Here is a 19319-nt window from a genome sequence, read left to right as displayed (position 1 = left end):
GTCCGGCTAGACTCTGTAAATTGCTTGCCGGGCGGCTATTCCCTAGGCCTGGAAAATGGGCCGGGCCGGGCCGGGCCAGCCCGGCCCTAAGAGGTGTGAGCCCAGGCCCTAATTAGTAACGGGCCTTTTTAGCCCTAATGAGTAATCAGGCCGGGCCGGGCCAGCCCTATGTCAAATATACAAAGCCCAGGCCCTACCCATGGGCTTAATATTTTCGGGCTTATGATCGGGCTAATGATTCGTGCTTATTTAGCCCTATGAAATGGGCCATTATTTTATGCTTGATTCAACTTCATTTGTTTTTTTATGTTTGAAAACTTCATCCATAATTATATAATAACAACAATACATTGAAAATTGAAATAGACTACAAAACTGAAGTTGACTACAAAACAATAAAAATGAGAATATTTATTCTACATCTTGGACAAACCACTCCGGCAATTCTTGTTCATCTTGTACAATCATTTTCTTCTTGACTTTCTTTTTTTCTTGTTTAATCCAATCACTTCCACAAATGCACGCTTCAACACTATTTGGAGCCAAACTTGCTCGATGGTCACTTATAACACGTCCACCTTTGCTAAAAGCTGATTCAGAAGCAACTGAAGACACTGGAATGGTTAAAATATCACGGGCTATGGTGGAAAGCACAGGGTAATTTTTTTGCTATGATTTCCACCATACCAAAATATTTAAAGGATTATTTTCATCATCATCCTTTTCTGTGTGTGAATCAAGATAGCGTGATAATTCATTAGATGAAAAATTGCTTGTGTTTAACCTTTTAGAATCACAAAGGTCATCCACACGACTTCTTTTTCTACTAAATGTTGAAGTGTAAGATGTAGATGATGTAGGTGCCTACTTTTCCAGAAAGTTGTACATTTAACTGCATTTGCCTAATATCCAAGTTTGTTCTTTTGATACATGAATCTTTATGTCTTTTTAAGTGACTAGTACCACCTGTGGATGCACAAGATAATAACTTTTTACAATAATTGCATTCGACTTTTATTTCTTTTTTACCATCTTTTTCAGTTTCAATTTTCTTAAAATGTAACCATGCATCAGAAGTTTGTTTATGTTTTTTACTAGAGGGAATAGCTTGAGAGGGGTCAGCAACAACAGGGATCTCAATAGGTTGACTTTGAGTAGAGTCCATTTTAAATTTTCTAATTAACAAGGAAATTCAAACAACACAAGCACAAGTTGAAAGCAGATATTTAAACAAAGATCAATATACCAAAGGAAAATCAACTAATATGCTTTAATAAATTGTATATAAAATACCGCAAACTTGAGGAACACAAGCTCGAAGTTGAAAGCAATTTGAGAGCAAAGCTGCTGCTGAGATGATTTAACTCCAGAAGTGTGAGAGAAGAAAGGAACTGCAGTAGTTTATTTATGTTGATGGATGGAGACTACACAACGGCCTTCTATCTTCTGTCTTCATTTTACCTGGAAATTTTTTGAATATCGTGTGCACGCACGCATTCTGTCTTCTGGGTAGAAAAACTCATTTGCACTTCCTTATCTACAGTTGCCCACTCTCCGTTGTCTGCCTTTGGAATGAGTAAAAGTCTTTCATTTCAACTTTCAACAAAGAAAAGTTGGTAAAGCAACTTTCTTTCGTTCAAAACAAAGTTACTTTAAGACAAAATATAACTTCCTTATCTACAGGCTACAGCTGCCCACTCTCCGTTGTCTGCCTCTGGAATGAGTAAAAGTATTGTTCATTTCAACTTTCAACAAAGGAATATAAATATAAAAATACACTATGCCACACAATGCAATAATACATATAATATAATTAAAATTAAATAAATTAAATAATTAATTATAATCGGGCCGGGCCGGGCTTTTAAAGGGCTTATAAATAAGGCCCAAGCCCTATATATTAGACTTCGGGCCGGGCTAAGCCCGCCCATTAGGTCGGGCCGGATAAGCCCACACATCAAAAAATCGGGCCGGGTTCGGGCTAGCCCATCGGGCCTGGGCTTTATTTCCAGGCCTATTCCCTATAAATATCATAATGTGGTTTTCTCTTTTTTTAATTGCTTTAATTAGTACTTATTCTTTAATTATTATTTACCTAGAGAATAATAATTAAAACATAACAATTAATTAAAGTAATTAAAAAAGAGAAATCCGAATTATGCTATTTAAAGAATATAACCGCTTGATTATACCTTTAAAATATTCTATTTATAGAGCTACATCATAAGTGGTTAACTTGTTATGTATACACAGACTGCAGTAGGTGGCCATAGACGCAATACAATTGTACATTGAGGTTAGAATGAGAGGTTATTGTGAGAGGTTATAATGAGAGGGTCTTAAGAATCCAATGTAGAGTTATTATTGGACTGTTGGATTGAACTTCCTTGTTGTAACCCCTCAACATAGGTCCTCATTATAGAAGCTTCCCACAATCGGATAGAGAGGGACAAAAGGCCGTATGACTCTTTTCATGGGCTCAAAATAGCAACAATCCCTTATTATTCAGAGAGGCTGAACTGAAAAAATAGACCTTGGGAGATATATGCAGCTTGAAGGCTTGCTCAAGGACCGATCGACCCAGGTTTGCTTTGGTCTTGGGCCTCTCATATATAGTATCACATGAGCAAATACCTGTAATTTATATGAACAAAAATTCTATGTGCATGGAGTGGGGTATAGCTCAGTTGATTAAGCTCTTACACCTTCATTTATGTGGATAGAGGTTCGAAACCCCTAGACACCCAATTAATATTAGTGTAAACTGCTTTCCCCAATCGCTTGTGCTAAAAAAAGTTAAAAATTTCTCCATGCAGAATGTATGTTCTTTACATTTACTATAATAAAAAAAACTGTATCGATAATATGTAGTACTATTTATTAGTGACAATGATTACATCGACGACATATTGAATAAATAATCTATTTTATAACTTGATTCTTCTATTAAATGTATCGAAATATACATAAATTGACATTGTAGTGATGGAAAATGATCCCATCATCACCCTATACCCCCTTGGTTGTATATATATGCAAGAAGCTTCAATCAATCCCATCACCCATTGGCCCCAAACTCTATCATGAATTGGGTTTAAAATGACCTTGGACATTCATGCACGCTTAATTTATAATTAGGGGGCTTGCAAAAACATAATTAGGGTGCTCCACATTTGGAAGCCAACTTGTTCCTCCTAAGTTAACCTAATTCGGTCTTGATATGTGATCATCAGTTCCCCACCACCTTTTGGTTTTTCATTTTCAGTTCTCTTGTGGGGTTGGCTAGTGTTTGTTGTTGTTCCCTTGTATTTTATGGCCAAATTGACAAAACGCAAAAAGATACGATGGTTCACCAACAAAATCATATTTTTCATGCCAAACATATACCTCATGCAATTATATACGAGTCACATCCTTCTAGCTGTAACCCAAAGTTGTACCTTTCGATCGAATAATATCTCCAATACAGTACTCCCTGATTATGAAGTGCAAAGAAAATGAGCGGCCTAAATTCATTTACCCTAACATAGTTATGCATTCAAGTTTCATTTCTAATCAATCCCTGCTCGTTTAGTGGATTAGATTATACGACTGAATATGATTCACAATCATAATCAGATGTTTAGTAGCTTAAGAACAACTTAAAATGAGTTATGTCTAATCACAATCATAGTCATACATGAATTTATATTGCTTTTGCAGTTTCTTTTCATCCACGACTGAAATATTGCCTATAACACACACACATAATCTTCATTTTGACTACTTCGACAGATAGAGCCAATGTTAATGGATAAGATCTTCTTTCTCCTTCTTCTCTCTCTCCCCTGCTGCGTGCATGATAATGAGTACCACCAGATCCACAAGGTTTTGCTGACTCAGCTCCACATATTTATCCTATATAATATATATATATCATTATTAGCATCGGTCAATGAAAGCTATCATTTTTTAGAATTTTCGGTTATTTCTAAAAAAAAAAATTATTGGGAAGGAATAAAGTTCACAGGCACAATAGTTGCCACATGTGTTCATATCTAAAAGTTGGGATTTAAGTCTCTCAAAAACCAAAAAAAAAAGTTGGGATTTAAGTTAGTGCTGTAGCATTAAAATGACATGATTAATTAGTTAGTTCATCTTTTTCAACAAGCATGGTCAGTGTTAGTTTTTTTTTATAGATGGATAATTACAGGTTAGATTTGGTGGAAATATTTGTGAGACTTATATTCTTCAACACGTCCCTTCATGTGGGGCCACATGTGGAGCCAATATTACATCAGAGTCATGAGTGTTTATTTGACTGAGTGGCGTATGTTCATCTGCATAAAAACCAGCGAAGCAAACTTGACCTTTATGCGCTTCGCTACGTTTTTGTGGGGTATGCCACTCATAAAAAAGTTTATAGGTGTTATCATCCTCATTCCTAACGCACGTATGTCACATTTTTGGAGCTTCAGAATGTTTAATGGCAAATCATGATTATCTCATGTAAACATATTTGAATTAACAAATTGAATGCTTCAAAATTTCAAAACCTACCAAAATAATAGAAACACTTCTAATTCAAATCCAAACAACTGGAGAATGACAACATACAGTTCATCATAGCCTGATCATATTTTATGCTGGCAAGAGTTGTCAAAAGTTCCTTATTGATAATGCCAGCAATTGTTCTTTCACTTGGCATTAAAATAAAAATTAAAGAAATAAAAAGAAATAAGAGAAACATGTGAATGGATAATTCAGAAAACTCACAGGCACATAGCTTGGCTTACACCTGTCACTTCATGTGTTTAAGAAATTACAAAAGGCAGCAGATTAGGTTAAAGCCACAGCACTTTTCATTTGTCTTAAGTGCATTAACACAAACCAATTGAGATTATATATTGAAAAATATTGAAACCAATTGATAATAAGATAAAATGTTGAGTGCTACTTCTTACCAAGAAGGTGAAAAATATTGAAAGTGGAGAGACTAGTGGACACAACACAAGTTGATTTCACAAAATTTAAGGATTAATGTGAGACCGCTAATCATGTAAATTTTTCATGAGTTTCACTTTTGTCCATATATTTTCAATTGCATCGAATTTGATCTTTATGATTTGCGAACTCTCAAATTTGATCAATTACAACGAATTTTATAAACTTGTCAAATTTATTCAAGTTTCTTATTACGTTCTCGATTTCTTAAAAACAGTTTAATTAAATGTTAATGTGCAATTTAAATAGAAAAAAAGATAGATAATTGCATGATTAGACAAAATGGAGCATTATCTATTCATTGTTATCCATAACATCTTTAACAAATCTTCTGAGTCATTGAGACACACAAAAAACATCATTAACAAACATCCCGAAAAAAAAGTAGGAGAAAGAAGAAAAATCCTCCAAAAATCAAGAAGAAAAAAGAGGAAAAGCAATCCAAGAATGCAAGTGGGCAGTTCTTTAATCAAACTAAATTCCACCACGCGCCGACGACAGCGTGGCATAAAACATCCAACACCAATTTGACCGCGGTAAACTCGGAAAACAGAGCGCGCGTACGAGGTTTCACTGTTTTAAGAAGCTGCTGCTTTGTTTATTCGTCGACCTCAGAAATCCAAATCAGAATCCCGAGAAATTCGTCTCCGGGAGAACAAAGAAAAAGAAAAAGAAAAAGAAGAAGAAGAAATTGGACCGTACGTGTCCGTACAATCCCTGATCTTTGATCCTCAAGGTACAGGGCGTTGCTATTTATGTCTCCCTCTATAACCGCCCACGAAATATTTGATCTTTCAAAGATTCAGCTTATTTTCTTACTTTTTTCCTTCTGGGATTTTAGCTTAGATTAGAATTAGATTGCAGAGTTTTACAATTTCAGATTTTAGTTTCTGGGTTTCGAAAAGCCCATGTATTTGAATCTGAACTCAGGGGTGGAGTCTGTTTGCTTCACATTTCTCTCTCTAAATCTCTCCCAAAAGATTTACAAATTCAGGTTCAAACTCAAGGATTAGACCAAAAACAGCTTCTGGGTTTTGTGTCTTTTGGTATATATAGTCTAATATCGGATTCGGGTTCTGGGATTTCGGTTTCGTTTCGGGTGGGGTTTGGTGGGGGATGGGTGCTAATTTATCGGGTAGAGTTTCGGATAAGGAGGGTTTGGTGCAGCCAAGGCTTGGGGATTTACCAGAGAGCTGTGTGGCAATGGTTTTGATGAACATGGACCCTCCTGAGATCTGCAAATTGGCCCGGTTGAACCGGGCTTTTCGCGGTGCTTCATCGGCTGATTTCATCTGGGAATCGAAGTTGCCACCGAATTATCGGTTTATTGTAGACAGGGTGTTTGATGAAACTACAAAGTTGAAGATTTCAGGGAAGAGGGATATCTATGCGAGGCTTTGCAGGTCTAAGTCCTTTGATGGTGGCACAAAGGTAACTCTCTTAGTCTACACTGCTTTTGTTTTTCCTCTCTCTCTAGGAAGGTTCATTTTGCATTTAAGTAAATTTAGTTTATTTAATTTGGGTGCTTTTCTTGTTTTGTGAAGGAAATTTGGCTAGATAAAAACAAGGGTGGTATCTGTTTGTCGATTTCTTCGAAGGCGTTATCGATTACAGGGATAGATGATAGGAGGTATTGGAATTTCATAGCAATTGATGAATCTAGGTGAGTATTTAAAGTACTTATGTTAGAAATTTGATGAGCCAGGAACCAGCCAGAGCTTCAATTGTCACCTTTGCCCGATAATTGCAAAGCTACGTACCTTGTTGATTTGTGATCTTTCTATAATGATCATATTTCTTGTGCCATAAAATCTGAATGACGGAAGAACTTTCTCTGTTGTGTTTTCTGTTCCATTGTGTAGATTCCAGACAGTCGCCTATCTCCAACAAACCTGGTGGTTTGAAGTCAGTGGAGAGTTTGAGTTTCAATTTCCATTAGGTAGATACAGCCTGTTCTTTAGGCTCCACCTTGGCAGATCCTCAAAGAGATTGGGTCGCAGAGTATGCAATTCTGAGCATGTTCATGGCTGGAACAAAAAACCAGTGAGGTTTGAGCTATCAACTTCTAATGGTCACCGTGCTGTATCCCAATGTTACTTGGATAATCCTGGAAACTGGGTCGATTACCATGTGGGAGATTTTGTTGTTGACAATCCTCATGCTTTGATCAAGATCAAATATTCGATGACCCAGATCGATTGCACTCACACCAAAGGCGGTGTCTGCGTAGACTCTGTGTTTATATACCCTAGTGGTGTAGCAAAAGAGCCTTAGCTTGTTTTTGTAGGCAGGTAGAGCTGCAAATTACTAGTTATAGGAAGTGTGCGACCCCTTGGATGTGCGGCAGCTCTAAGAAATAAAAGATTGAAATCAGTGGTTGTGTTTAGGGGCATCTGGTGTCTTTTAGAAGTAAAATGTGTATATGTAATCTTCTATTTGAAGTGTTGGTTTGCAGAGAATGCTTTATGTATTGTGAGTTGTGATCACTAGTAATCGATGAATTTCATTCCACAAAGAGCTTCCTTCTTGTTTCTTGTTCCCTTCTCATCTAGTTTGGTTTTCTTTAACACAATCCCTCAAGACACTGAATGAGAAGCCCTTTGACTGGTTTGGGCGCCAAGGGAATGGAAGCGACGGGATCTTCTTTTGCCTACAACCGAAGAATTGAATTGTGCATGCATGATGCATCTGGGAAATTGACTAGCAGATTGTCCATTACTTTCATAACTTTGTTTGTCCATTATTTTTGCTTCTCTATTTTGTTTCTAGATAGAGCCATTGGCTGATTGGATGCGTATAAATGAGATTGAACTATGGTGAAGAATGTTGCAAAATTGGCAGGTTATTGCAGAGGTAACAGCTGAAGGGTTTTTGGCTTGAAATATGAGGAAACAGAAAGCAGGACAAGGCTTTAGCTAAGAGTGATGCAGACAATAAATCATGTATGGAAATGTTATAACAAAAATCTTAAAGCTCTGAAATTTGAGGTTGTACACATTGAATTTTGTGTTCCTTTACTTTGTTAATTACGTTCATTAAGCTTTTGCCATTGCCTCATTCAAGCAACTAGGCTTATTTTTATGCAAAGCGAAAACAACTACATTCTTGGTACTGGATTATGTAAGGCCAAATTAAACCTATCTATTTTGCACTGCAATATTAATTGCAATGCAAAATTATGCTTTGCCAGTTTGGTGGCTTCCTAACCATTTCTGAGTTTTTCCATTTGAGTTTGAGCTTTTGACTTTGCTTTCACATAAATAACACTAATTCATCCCTACTTTTGTTGGACCTTGAATGGGCATTTGGGGGCATGCCATCTCGCTAACCCCTAACTGCGCTTTACCTTTACATATCACCAAAAGAAGGTGGCAATTTTCTAGAATATGAGTTTAGAGGTGGAAGGGGTTTATAATTCAAGTGGTTAAGAACATATACTCCTATACGCGATGTTTTAGTCTTGATTTCCCCGCCCCCACCAATATCGATTGTAGGAAAAAAAATATGGAGGTTGATCTAGCCTCTAGCAAAAGTTAGTATTACATTTAATTACTAACTAGAACGGTCATGCAGCATACACATTGTATAATAGAGCATCTGGAGAAATGTCTTAGTCAAATTTAACATCAAATGCCACAAAAGTTTTATAGTTAATCATATTATAATGCCACTCATGTAATGCTCTTTATTTTTTACTAATTTAAAACTTTAATCATTTTATAATTTTGTAAAGTGATAACCAAAAGGACCATAGGAATACACGAAAGTAATTTTTGAGAGTTGAAAACTACACATGACAAGTGATATTTAAGATGAGTTGGTTGGAGTAAGAAAAAAGCTCTTTATTTTATTTTTAGAATTTTTTTTTTTGAGAGGGCAATACCATACTAAATTCACACATGACTTTTCTTATTACGACGGACAATCCCATATTAAACTCACACACATTATACAGATGCTAAAACTTAAACCAACAACCTTTCCTGAAAAAGCATTTGCTTCAACCACTATTTTAACCAATGTCTATACGATGAAAAGTTGAAAACTATAGAATATTATGAATATACTAAGTGAGTGGACCTTCACGCACCAAGCAATCGTGTCCAGAGAACAAAGAATTATATTCCTTTTCATAAAGCAGAATCCACTGTAGAATCAGTGGAACTTGTTTTCTCAAATACATTTTGAATAAATAAGTAAGCAATGCTTGGGGTTAAAGGTGTCCCTTCAGATGGAGCAAAACCAAAGTAATGTTGTAGGGTATACCAAATATCAAATGATAAAAGTAAAAAAAGATAAAAATAATAATTTGTAACGAATTGACACCGAAGTTCGAATCTCTCTTTTTCACAAATTAGATTAATCTCTAGACCAACAAGCACATACACAAGCTCATGAAACATTTACATGATTAGTGATCTCGCGTTCTTATTCTTTTATAACATCTTAGAAGCGTGCGGTGAGAAAGTCCCCCTCTTTTTTCTAACTTTGGCAACAACAAAAATTTCTGTTACCGATACTGTTAACGAACTCGTTAACTTGTTAGGTGGCAAGAGCGCATCTCATTTTCTCTACCGCTCACTCCAAGACATCGAAGAAATAACAAAAAATTATTATCTTTTAAAATAATTTATAAACCATAAAATAACACAAAAAATAAAAACTACCCTTTTGAGACACCCGGAAATGCTAAACTCGCTGCTAAACTTTTTATTTTTATTTTTACGGCGAATGAATTTAGACAATACAAATATCAAATTACAAAACGATTTAATTGGGTAATTATACGCCACCTTTCTCTGTTGTGCTTATCACTAACATCTCTCCCCTCCCTCCCTCCCTCTCTCTCTCTCTCCAATATCTCTCTCTCTCTCTCTCTCTCTCTCTCTCTCTCTCTCTCTCTCCAATCTTTTCCTTTTAGGGTTTGAGCATTTCAGAGACACTTTTGCTCGTGAACAAAAGGTAAAAATTCGATGCTTTCTTGTAAGATTTCTCTACTTGTCCTCTTGTATTTTCTTTTGAAAAAAGATTTGTTCCAATTTATCTTTTTTCCACTGACGGTTCGCTTCAATTTCCTCGATTTGCTGCATTTTTGTTAAAGAACATATAAGTTTACAGTTTTGAATTTTGTTTTATGATTTAATGTTTTCTAAACATAGATAATGTGAAAAACTTGTGGTTTTCCCTATACCCACCAATATCGTTATCATCGCCGTCGATCTTCGACACAAAAGTACTGTACTTGATGTCATGCATGACAGCAATGTGATCAATTTGATTGTTTTTGGAGTGGCTATTTCTTTGTTTTTCTTAATTCTGCTTGTGAGGAATTCGGATGCTTTCAGCTCTTATAATTTTGGCTTTTACAGTGTTCTTATGATGGGTTTCAGTGGTTTTGGGAGGAATTGTAATTCGTGTCAAGTTTGACAGCACTCTATACATGGAGGGAATTTGCATTGCATATAATATTTTTTTAATACATATTTTTGTCTCCAATTTTCATTTTAAACTGTATTGAGGGGTCTCTTACAATGTGAAATCAGGCTTTGAGGCTCGACGAGGCACCCGAGTTTTGTTGAAGTCACTTGATATGGGTCCCTGTATGGATTTCTTGAACTGGCTTGATCCTGACATGTCATTACAGGTCCTAACTTGTTTGGACGATCCAACTGATCTTGTTCGCATTAGTTCTGTTTCCCGATCTTGGCGTCATTTTGGTGAGCTGAAGCAGTTTTATATATTTTAGTTCAATTGCTTTCTTAAGTTTCCTTAGGTATAACTCTACTTTTGATTGTGTCTGATATACACAATGCATGTTGCTCAATACTTAAATCAATGTAGGAAAGATAGAAAGTTTTATGTTTTTTGAAAAATAAGTGGTTCCATTTTAGTTGTTTGTAGCTGGTAAGTAGTATGTGCTGTCTCTGCTCTCCCTTGAATATTCTATTACTGGCTTGATTCTCCAATTAATATCTTTTCTTCTGGTTGTCTTTGTGATTGCATCAATTTCTTAGTTTGCGGATTTTGGAAGAGATGATAATTAAGGTTCACTCCTGTTTTGGGTTGATATTTTGAATGATGGAAACCCATGTTGGTATTTTTTAGAAAATTTATATCCCTTTAGTCCAAAGACATCTTGTCTTACCAAATGAGACTGAAGAGTTTGGAACTTTTAATGTTTTGCAGTGATAGAAAATGGTCTTTGTAAGAAGCTGTGCTTGAGAATGTTCCCTCAGTTATCCAGAGTTGCTCAAGTGATTGAAATCAACAACCCTGACACAAAAGCAGAAGTTGGATCTAGCAATTCAAAGGAATTGGAAACCTTGGAAAGGGAGCATAGGGTCTATGCATTTTTAGCTTGTGGTTTTACATCTTTCAATGTTGGGGATTCCATTAAGAGGGCATTGAGCGCTTCCAGCACTGACAATTTTCCAGAAGAAAGCATTCACAATACTCTAGAACCAAGAGATGTGGTGGGACGGAGAGCTTCGTACTGGTCGAGTAAAGGCCAAAGTGACCCTGCAGTGCCTGAGATGCTGATATACAAGCTGGTGTCTGATTTTGTTGTAATTAATGAAATCAACATACAGCCTTTCAAAGGCAAGTGTTTGAATTTCCGAAATTATGGACATTTCCAATTTGTTTTCACATTTTAAACTTACCTCTGACTCCTCTCTCTCTCAATCAATCTCTCTTTCTTCCTGTTGACAGCTTATTTCCAGCTCGGTGAACCCATATATTCAGCCAAGGCTGTGCGTTTCCGAATTGGGCATGCCAAGTCCCCCATGGATGTAGAGAGTGATCCAATGGGTGAATCATTTCCTGAAGACAAGTTTATATGGACCTACAGTTCACAAGTGTTCCCAATGACTCAGGTGTGTACTACCTGTTCTATAACTCTCCCCCGGCTTTCTGCATTTGTATCTTATTTGTTGTGAAATGGTTCCGTTTATACATAATATCCTTTTTGGACAAAGCAACCTCCTGTTTCCATTGAGAAGGATCTTCAAATATGATAAAATGGGTGAAATGCACACTAGACAAGTTTTCAGATTATGGATCTTGTAGACGTTCATTACTGTTTTGAAACCAGAAACCTTGGGTTTGCAGTTTTAGATTGTGATACATGTTTGACGCATCCCTGGAATGTTAGGATCACAAGTTTATGATTGACTATAGACTCAATTTACCCTTTTTTACATCGATTTTAAATCTTCCATCCCTTGAAAAATTTATTTAGCATTTTTTTGAATGTTAAAGCACCTATTTGATCTTCCAATTAACTTACATTTGCTAACCAATGACTTCCTTACAAACAGGAAAATATCTTGCAGACATTCAAGCTTCCGGAACCAGTTCTTTGCATAGGTGGATTTTTGCAGATTGAGCTTCTGGGTAGAGTTCAGAGACAAGAAATGGATGGCTTGTTTTATATATGGTTGGTTCCACTCTTTTTTTCTTTTTGGTGAAGTCACGTACTCATTTTTCTTGAGTGCAATTATCATTCTCAAAATTCTCACCCCACCTCCTTTTGAGAATTTTTTAAATATAATTTTATTCCTTGCTGAAGTTAGTTGAAAGGACAAACTTAAAAAAAAAAAAATGAGCGCAATAATTCTAAAATTATACCATTATTTTAATTACAATATTATGCTGGTGGGTATCGCCCCAGCCAAGGGGTTTTACGATTCACACCTGGCAATATGAGTGAGTGGGTTAAGTAGTGAGGGTTTTTTGGCAACTGGTAGCCTGGCTCTTTTTATATGGTTGGTTTAATACTTCTTTTACATTACGATCAGGAGTCATGTTGGCCCCTTCCGGTACTGTTTCTCATGATTTGATATTTGATTATGGTAGAACAATGCTATTACATACAGGGGGTGATGTGGTTCAAACCGATATAAAAAGGGTAGGGTTTGCATTTAGGAATATTGTGGAAGTACTGGTGAGTTGGTTAAGTAATATGTTTTAACAGAATGAAAACTCGTGCTCATAATCTTTTTCCAAAAAAATAAAATAAAATTCGTGCTCATAAAAAAGATGAAAAAATTGCAGGACGGGAACAGTGGGCTGTTGGGTGATAATAGCTCCACTCTTCTTCTTTACTCATTTCAATACTTAGTCTTTAAAGATTATTATGGCTGACACCTTAAGCCCTCAAAATTAATTCTCATGATTCATTGTGTATGTTTATGTCATCTGAAGAAACATGTTTTATTTATTTATAAATTTCTCCTAATATATTCCATTGGTCTGTGTATCTTCTCTTTGGCGTTTAAGAAATAGAAGTGTACTATGTCTGCCTATTATCATGTTATGGTCTTTGATATTTCTGTTAATAAGAGAGAAAAATCTTACCAGCTGACAGTATCATAAGATATAGGCTCGAACAACCCTCTTTCTTATGTTCCTGTATGTTGATGTAATGAAAATGGACAAACATTGCATAATGCAAAGGAAAAGAAAAGGGCATCTTTTAGGTTTTAGGTTCTAGAGCAGGTAAATGTTATTGCTGACACATGGGTTTCTGGATGGAAACAAGACAATGTAATAGATGAGCAGACAGAAATATTACACCCCAGGAGGAGTGCAGAATATTGCTCAATGGAATAGATGAGCAGGAAGTGTCAGTTTTGCATTTTAACTAGCTGATTCAATAACCCACTTTACTACTTGGTTGTTTCCTGCCATTTGATGCCCCTCACATGGGGAAATTTTGCTACTTTGTTCCTTCACATGTTTGGATTATACAGAAAGTCTCATGTGATAGTGGAAAAAACCTCTTTTTTCTCATCTGAATGTAACTCAACTGTTTATGAGAATGACGGGACACTGGGTAGCTAAACTGAATTTCAGTTTTGTTTGTTTCTTAAAATTGCAATTTTTTGTTATGACCGGTGTTGCAGGTATGTGGCAGAGTATTTTTTGCATGTTTTCTAATTTTGTGTTCATTGTCTTTGCATACTACAGCGTGTCTCATGTTCAAGTTAAGGGGAAGTCGTTATCACCCGCATTTGGTGTTGAAATTCATGAACCATCTGGGCAGTTTGTGTTGAAGAACAACATGCAAGCCAAGGGCAACATCCAACCGAGCTTACCTGAGAATGACTCCAATGTAAACGCGGATTTGGACATGGAGAGAGATATTAGAGACATGCTGCCATTTGTAAATATGTTGCAAGGAAATGTAGCGGATTTTGATGAATTTGAATGGAATGACGTGGAAGAGGGAATGGATGAAGAGTTCGTGGTTTAACTGTACGTATGTATCAAGTTGCTGTAATTTTCTTATGTATCAAGTTACGGTATTTTTCTTTTTCTGTTTTAAACCTCGGCTCCTATCCTCCTGCTTTGAATTGGACATCCGGGGCCTAGTTTTTTGAGTGCTATATAGCCACTCAAAGTGAGAGTGATAATGTGATAGTGTCATAAACTGTTATTGTAGCTCTTTCTTTAATGTGCTGAAAAACATTAATCCTATGCAATACAAAGTAATTATTAGTTCTTGTTGTAGTATGGTATGGGGTGTGAATATTTAAGATCTGTTTCATGGCGTTTTCCTTTTCCGTTGTATTGTTAATTAAAAATAATTAAAGGAGATAGCGGTGGAGAAACAAACAGAATTAGGATTTAAGTCATTTGAACTGGTGAATCTGAATCACTATTTATCGTGTTGATGGTAATAGTTTCCCCAAATTTTCCCAAATTTACACGTGAAACAAATTCAGAAACAAGGAAATGATGATCACACAAGTTTCTGTCTTGCATTCAGAAACACGGTGAAATTAGCTTCAATTTCGAAATCAATCACTCTCAAAATATTTTGGCTTACTAATTTTACTTTTACCGTGGCTTGTAATATTAATTTTGATTTACCGTCTTAGGGATCTTTAGAGGACCCTCCTTGTAATTTTAGTTTTCGTCTTCAAAAGATACCCAAAAAAAAAAAGGGTCGGCATAGAATTCACATCTGCATACAAAGCCTCCCAGACGTTCAATATACAATTGTCAAATGATCATTTTCCTATTCATGCGAGAGGGAGCATCATCATATATTATTTCTATTGAACAGGAAATTGTAGTGACAGTAAAAAGGTCAAATTTTAGGTTCACCCTCCTAGTTTGCAAATTGCTCAAACGTTTGCACTAACAAAGATTCATACTGCAATTCTAAACAATTATTAAAAGGAGACTGAAGCACATTGAGGAAGCAGACTTCGTTCTTTAGGCTGTCTTGGACTTCGCTGGAGCTGGAAGCAACTGCATCACACAAACAAATGTGGACTATCAGTTTAAACAATCTGAAACCGTACGAAGACCAAGGCCAATCATACATTGTCAGAAAGGTGGCACCAGATTTATTAAGCTTTCACAAAGACAGACACTAATAGAATTTGGTAGCATAAAAACCTGATAACAGGATATCAGAGAGGTAGTAAATCCCAAGGCTCCAGTAACACGAGGAGTAATTTTCTTAGGTGCCAACTGAAGCAACCCAGCTGCTACCACTGTATCCATGGCTGCTTTAACCAGGGCTAGTGACCTCTCATTTGATTTTTTGAGTTTAGCACGGTATTGTTCATTCTGCAGTCAGAAAAACCACATGAAAAATGTTAAAAGAATACAGTAATCTACACCAAGACAATTATTTTAAGGTCAATGCATTGTACAAGGTGACGGGTCAACATACTTGATACTTATCACTATTCTTCAGATCCTTCTCCAACTTTTTAAGCTGTCCAGAAAGCCTTCCTATCTCCCCAATCTGATTTAGGAACCAATAGGAACACATTGTTCATGCCATGCACATCTCAAAACAAGAGTACATGCTAGTAAATGAGAGGCATAAGTTGGGAAGCAACAAACCTCAACCAAAGTAGTGCAAACTGAGGAACCCATCCAACAGAAAAGAGAGATCCGGCCAATTAGATCAGCACGTTCTTTGTTCTACAAAAAAAACATTAGTTTCTAAGCATTTATTCCAATAAGTGTCACAGAATCCAGTAAAGAACAACTGAACTGGAAAAGTATGTGATAATACATACCTTATAGATACCTGTTCTACCAAGCCAGACAATTTGATCAAGAAATAGAAAAGTTGACAGCAATGCGTTCTTGGACTGTGAAGCATCAGATTAAATGTCATCAATAAGACAAAGAAGAAGAATCTAGATTTTAGAATAAGAAGACAAAGAATTAGATTATTATAATACCTTTCCGAGCAGAACAAGTGGGAGAGGAGTTCCTGGAGGAGTTGGACTAATAAGACCATGCAGATCGTTGACAAACTGAAACCAAGCAGACAATTCATAAAATGCTCAAGAATATAAATGCTTGAAAATCAAGATCAATGTCATATTTCGTTTGGCCATTTGCTTCCTTTTAATAAGTGCACGAGAGGATCAGAAAACACTTCAAGGAGACACCATTTGGTAAGCACTATCCTTCTTCCCTCAGGTTTTTCCACAAGAAATTTTTTAAAGGACCACAACAGTCGTAAAGCATGTTTTTACCACATATTCTACATAATTATATCACACAGATCCTAACCTTGAAAAGGCGAAAAACTTTTCGTGCCAAACTAGTTGATTTGTCAACATTTTGGGCTGTTCCAGGTTCTCCATTACTCAAGAATTTTGAGCCATATTGTATTGCCCTGCATATCTTGTCCCTGGCCTCAGCCTTGTTCAGATACAGAACTGCAAGAGCAAGTTCTGCTCTAGTTGCATCCAGTGTACTCATCTCTTATCCCGGAACCTAATGAAGTAAAGTAACTTATAACTTTGGGAAGCAACTGATAGCATGAAAATAAACTCAGGAAAATGATATATAAAGAACCTGTAAATATGAATAAAATAACTTTCCAGAAATATAGCATATAGTCATCAGTCAAGAAACAACCAACTATTGATCCTTAGTGATGACATATTAACTAAGTAAGAAACCAACTATTGGTTGATATACTTATATTTCAACTTGTATTAACCCTGAATCTCATCTGGTCAATATATCTCTACGAAAGGAAGTCTTTATCCACACCATCTCAAAAATTTACGGACCAAAACTTTCACTGTGTTTGCACAAACTTTTCAATTCACATCTAACAACTGTAGTTTTGTATTGTCCAACTTTGTTAATCTCACAGAAGCAAATGATATCCATTATAAAGAAAGCAAAAAACGATATTAATCATATACAAATTACAATACTTAGCTTTTCTGCTTGGCAATTTGAAATTAGAAGTTTATCTTTTGCAATCTAGTCTACCCTTCATGAATATGCAATATTGGGCAAAACCCTTTCCGATGAACTCCAGACACACACACAAACACAAATTTTTCAATTTGCATCTGACTACTGTAACTTTCTATGGTCGAATCCGTATCATCTTAAGAAGCAAACAATTTATATGCAAAGGCAAGTGAAACACCACATTAATCATACACAACAATTAGCTGTTTTGCTTGGCAATCTGAAATTAGTAAGCATGAACATACGTACGGTCCACACCAATTTAAGCTGAACTCCAGCTCCAACATATATACACATAATTTCAACAATTAGTCAACTATAACAGCAATCATGTCATCACTTTCCAAGAAACCAAACAGAGACCAGATAAACTCATGAGCAATCAATATCATCATCAAATCAACAAGATGACCCAAAACAAGAAATACCAAATAACCCAAATCAAAATTTGACCAAACAAATCAAGAAACAAAACCCAGCAGCCAATTCCTCAAAATCAGAAAGAACATAACAAAAAAATAAAAGCTTTAAGCTTGAGATTAGATCAAAGTCTGTGTACCTAAACGTATGTTCTTTCTGGTTCCTAAACTACAGGACAACAATCAACGGTATAGAATTTGTGATATCCCATCTATAAATCCACAGAGAGAGAGAGTACCGAAGAGTGTGCCAAGGAACTAACCTCGAAAACAGCAAAGAAGGAAAGGGGTGGCTTTGGTCTGGTTCTTTAGAGCGTCAGCTCCGTCAGTTCGTTTTCTTCTCTTTGATAGGCTCTGATAATGGCTTGTTTGGTCCTCTCTTTTCCCATACAAACAAACAAAAACCAAAATATTAAATAAATTGTTCATTCATATAACAAAAAGACGCAACGAGAGCTGATTCACTTACCTTCAGGGACACATGTCATGATACAATGCACCATATTTTCTTTCTTGTATTTTTTTTTAAACAAATCTTTGTTTTTTTTTTGGTGTGCATACATATCTTGTAATTTTTTTAGTGTCTCCTTCCATCACAAGATTTTCTGTTTCTGGTCAAATATGATTTTTCGTCAATTCTCTCTTTTATTTATATACTTTGTAAAATAGACCGTTCAAATTATTATATTATGTTATATGGTGAGTCTCAACGTTGAACAATATTATCAAACAAAAAAATAATAATCTCAAACTTCAATATCTCATGTTCATTGATAAGAAAGAAAATTAAAGGTTGGTTCCAGATTTATTGGTTTTGTGATAAAACTAAGGTTTTAGGTTCGGGAATTGGCACCGTCTGGTTCGAGGATTTGCATGCTTACACTTTTTTTTTTTTTTTAAAGAACCGAACTTATTAGGTACTTACAAGACTGAAGATTGCATTCTCCTTTCTTTATCATCATTGGATATATAAAGAAAAATAGTTTCTTGTTTTTGAAGAATTATATGACTGCAAATGATTAAGGCAGACTATGTATTTACTTGTGTTATTCAAGGCATCTGAATCAATTTAAATATTTGAGTTTAGTGCAAAGAATCTCTCTATCCAACATTTATATTGGATAAATTCATTGGAGGATCTCAAAGTTCCGGTGTGCTATCAACTCAAAAATCATTAATATATAGTCCCCTTCTACTAAGAGATCTCTCAAATAATTTTATTTGAGGGACACCTTTTAAGGTCTTCTACAAAAAGTTTTTCAATGATCCAAACAATATATTTTTTAAATATACATTCATCCTTGCAAAAAATTAGACAAATTGGAAACCATTTCGACATCCAATTTTATCATACAAAATCAATAAACACGGTACTTTAAGAAAGTACTAAAATTCAATAATTCAATTGAGTGGTCAAATGATATCTGATTCAAGTGATTTTTTATGGATATGATCTTTGAATGAATATATACAAATAAACGGTTTGGATTAGTGAAATACAATAGAGAGTAAGCCCTACTAACTCTCACCATCCGTGTTATAAAAGCAAGATTGCATCTTGTTTGCTGCTATACACTAATATTAGAAGTAACAAGATGGTTCACCTCTACTTTGTAACTTTGGTTGTATTTTATTTTATTTTATTTTTGGATGAGCTTGGTTGTA

The 19319-nt window shown here is 35.6% G+C and overlaps 3 protein-coding genes across 6 annotated transcripts; 2 read left to right on the top strand and 1 right to left on the bottom strand.

Moving 5' to 3' along the window:
* Nucleotides 1-5403: 5403 nt before the first annotated feature.
* PP2-A13 (phloem protein 2-A13) lies at nt 5404-7498 on the top strand. 2 transcript variants are annotated; one of them, XM_021961375.2, is made up of 3 exons: nt 5404-6414; nt 6528-6613; nt 6846-7498. In XM_021961375.2, the coding sequence occupies exons 1-3, from the start codon at nt 6100-6102 to the stop codon at nt 7255-7257; spliced, it is 813 nt and encodes a 270-aa protein (XP_021817067.1). In that variant the 5' UTR covers nt 5404-6099; the 3' UTR covers nt 7258-7498. The 2 variants fall into 2 exon arrangements, with proteins under 2 accessions (XP_021817067.1, XP_021817066.1); XM_021961374.2 differs by having other exon boundaries at nt 5505-6414; nt 6528-6646.
* Nucleotides 7499-9791: 2293 nt separating this feature from the next.
* On the top strand, nt 9792-14499 carry LOC110759334 (F-box family protein). The gene is made up of 6 exons (XM_021961387.2): nt 9792-9945; nt 10527-10700; nt 11170-11583; nt 11695-11858; nt 12303-12421; nt 13954-14499. The coding sequence occupies exons 2-6, from the start codon at nt 10574-10576 to the stop codon at nt 14237-14239; spliced, it is 1110 nt and encodes a 369-aa protein (XP_021817079.1). The 5' UTR covers nt 9792-9945; nt 10527-10573; the 3' UTR covers nt 14240-14499.
* A 529-nt stretch (nt 14500-15028) lies between these two features.
* On the bottom strand, nt 15029-18075 carry LOC110759335 (peroxisomal membrane protein 11D). Of its 3 annotated transcripts, none has more exons than XM_021961388.2 (8): nt 17918-18075; nt 16534-16740; nt 16197-16271; nt 16029-16103; nt 15850-15930; nt 15674-15748; nt 15394-15567; nt 15029-15243 (listed from the first exon to the last, which is right to left on the bottom strand). In XM_021961388.2, exons 2-8 carry the CDS (start codon nt 16723-16725, stop codon nt 15208-15210), a joined length of 708 nt encoding a protein of 235 aa, XP_021817080.1. In that variant the 5' UTR covers nt 16726-16740; nt 17918-18075; the 3' UTR covers nt 15029-15207. The 3 variants fall into 3 exon arrangements, with proteins under 3 accessions (XP_021817080.1, XP_088105761.1, XP_021817081.1); XM_088249635.1 differs by having other exon boundaries at nt 17894-18052; XM_021961389.2 differs by having other exon boundaries at nt 17795-17933.
* Nucleotides 18076-19319: the final 1244 nt, after the last annotated feature.

The sequence above is a fragment of the Prunus avium genome, chromosome 2 (genome assembly GCF_965620075.1).
Source record: "Prunus avium chromosome 2, drPruAviu1.hap1.1, whole genome shotgun sequence".
NCBI classification, from domain to species: Eukaryota; Viridiplantae; Streptophyta; class Magnoliopsida; order Rosales; family Rosaceae; genus Prunus; species Prunus avium.
The sequence above is the reverse complement of the archived record's forward strand: the minus strand, read 5'-3'. Positions and strand labels throughout refer to the sequence as shown.